This window comes from Grus americana, chromosome 4 (genome assembly GCF_028858705.1).
Source record: "Grus americana isolate bGruAme1 chromosome 4, bGruAme1.mat, whole genome shotgun sequence".
Classification (NCBI taxonomy): domain Eukaryota; kingdom Metazoa; phylum Chordata; class Aves; order Gruiformes; family Gruidae; genus Grus; species Grus americana.
In genome coordinates, this window is record NC_072855.1 from 66,787,502 (window position 1) to 66,790,031 (window position 2,530).

Below are 2,530 nucleotides of genomic sequence, written 5' to 3' on the forward strand. Positions count from 1 at the left end.
TTTCTAGACCACTTCTCAAGCTTGGTTTTTGGAAGAAATACTAATCCCATTTGGTGTCCTGACACCAAATGAATCAGGTTCCTCAAAAAATTTAGATGACTATGTTTTCTTGTGAAAACACAAGGAGGACCAATATCGTAACCACTGAGGTTTTAATGGGTTTTAACTCTTCCTTGTGTTTTCTCTGGTTCAATTTGTCATTTAATGTCTGTTGAACAGTGGCACTGCTTCACCAGCGGCAGAGGAAGACAACTCAGCTTCAAACCTGTCATGCAGGGCACTCTAAAGGGGAGAGACAACTGCAGAAACCTGAAATGTGTAAGGAAGGATCTAACTTCTGTTTCCACTTCTCAAACAAGTATGCTGAAGAACAGATGTTTGTTAGATGTACAGCACCTAAACTCAAGAAGAAAATTTCTGGTTGTCATCTCAGAAAGGAAGGAATTGCTTAAGACCTGAACACCGGGCAGGATCTCAGATAGCTTCTCTAAATATTTCTCATGGGCTAGCCCCAAGTATTTCATCAAGCACTACTCTCAGGCCAGGTGGCTCTGCTTGGCACGCTGACTCCCTTGGCTCCCACCACACACAGCTAAGCGCGCCGAGCACTGCACACCAAGCCAAAGTTATCAGCACAAGATTCTGCTGTGGATACAAGGCTCATACAAGCTAGGGCTTTCTTCACCACCATCAGCTCCACACTTTCAAATTAAGTTATGTATATGTAACCCTACATGAGAAGCTAAGGGTTTGAGGCAGTTGCCAAAATACTGTCTGGATGCTTGAGGAACAGAAGTGAAGTGGAATGATTTCCCTCTACCATTCTTATCCAAGTTTAGGGATACTTTTTTTACTTTGCACTCCAAGTTAAGATGATTTATACTGACACTTCCAGTCACAAGTTTTCAAATAATCCTCAAAGAACATGATTTGCAATAACTGAATATTAACTGGCCAAAGAATAAGAGTTACAAAGAAGTGAAATCTCATTCAGCATTTTCTACCTTTTTTTTTACCCAGGGACATCAAATAGAGACAAAAACAGGAAAGAATGTTTCTTCCTTTGCACAAAATGAGTTATCTCAGTTTTTAAAACCCTCACCATATTCAGGCAGCTACACTGCTCAAACCATTGGCCAAACTCCTCTGTTTACTTTAAGGGAAGTATCTTGTAAGCCTGATTCCCTGCCTTCAGAAGTTTTTCATGATACCAAAGATACAGTACACTTTTAAGAACACAGTGCCAGAATGCTGCATTAGTGTTTTATTTGAATAATTGGTATAGTCAATCATCCTACTAGATATTTAGGGGATTACACTATCGTACCTTAAGTTAAATGGAAAAAATATTACTACAATACATTAAGAACATACATTAACATTCACGGGAAAATAACGATTCCCACATAAATCACTGCATAGCTAACCATATATATATATATTTATATATATATAAGTATTCAACGAGTAAAATGCAAAATTGAAAAACACCATCACATTTGAGGAGGCCAAAGACATACAACTGATAACTAGTACTGTCACTGCAGAACTATACGTCTCATAACTCCTGAACATGCTTGAAATTTTGACAAAGGGGTATTTTCAGCATCCTCTGCACAGACTACAAACGCATATACACGTACATCGTTATGTTGAGATACGCAATTCACAGACGCTCAGCTTGCAACGCACTGGTAAAACTTCAAACCAAGTCCTCGCAGCGGATTAACATCGTAGCTCGCTTCGGGCTCGGCACCGCCAAACACATAAGCCAGGCCCGGCCAAGACACCGGGCAGATGCAACCGGCATTACAAGCGGAGTTACCCGGCGCTACCGCCGCTATCCCTTATCCCCTCTCCACGGCGAAGGGCTGGAAAGGACCTACGTCCCCAAAGCGGCTGGTGGGGGACCGAAGGGAGAGGCTGGAGAAAGTCAAGTGCAAAACACGGCAACAAAAGCAAGTGCCGTCAGCTCAAAGGCGAAACCTCTCTCTACGCCGGGCGAGCGGCTGCAAGCGCCGGGCCCCGAGCCGCCGGGAGCCGCCCCCGCAGCGAGCCGGCGTCTCCCCCCGCACCCCTCCACTCACTTTTGGTCGCGGCGATCAAGTTTTTCCCATCCTTGAGCAACTCCTTGATAAACTTATTCGTCTTCTCCAGCTCGGCCTCGTGGGCTCTCACCCGCTCCCTGAACCAGGGGCTGTCCAGGTAGCAGTCGCTGAACTCCAGGGGCTGCAGCCCCATGGCTGCCGCTGCGTAGGGGCTCGCCTCCCCGCGAACTTCTCACGGCTACGCCACACCAGCAGCAACCTCTTCGACACTCGAGGCGCAGCGGGCGTCCCCGCGGCCAGGGTCCCCGCAGCGGTAAGGCGGGAGCCGCGGGCACAAAGAGCTGCAAGAGCAACTCCCCCCCGCGCAGGGCTGGGCACGGGCAAGGCGACGCGAGCGGAGCCGCCCTGCCCGCTGCGAGGGGCGGTGCGGCAAGGGGGCGCCCAGCTCCCGGCAGCCCCGCCGCCGAGCCACGCCCTGTCGA

At 48.1% G+C, this 2,530-nt stretch overlaps 1 protein-coding gene across 3 annotated transcripts in view; it reads right to left on the bottom strand.

The window, feature by feature from the left end:
- ARHGAP10 (Rho GTPase activating protein 10) overlaps window positions 1–2,493 on the bottom strand; it is a 153,605-nt gene extending 151,112 nt beyond the window's left edge. The window contains exon 1 of one of the 3 annotated variants that reach the window (XM_054824710.1): window positions 2,088–2,493. In XM_054824710.1, the coding sequence (XP_054680685.1) occupies window positions 2,088–2,241 (154 nt within the window). In that variant the 5' untranslated portion in view covers window positions 2,242–2,493. The remainder of the gene's footprint in view (window positions 1–2,087) is intronic. The other 2 variants (XM_054824711.1, XM_054824712.1) reach the window with 2 other exon arrangements.
- Between the last annotated feature and the right edge of the window lie 37 nt (window positions 2,494–2,530).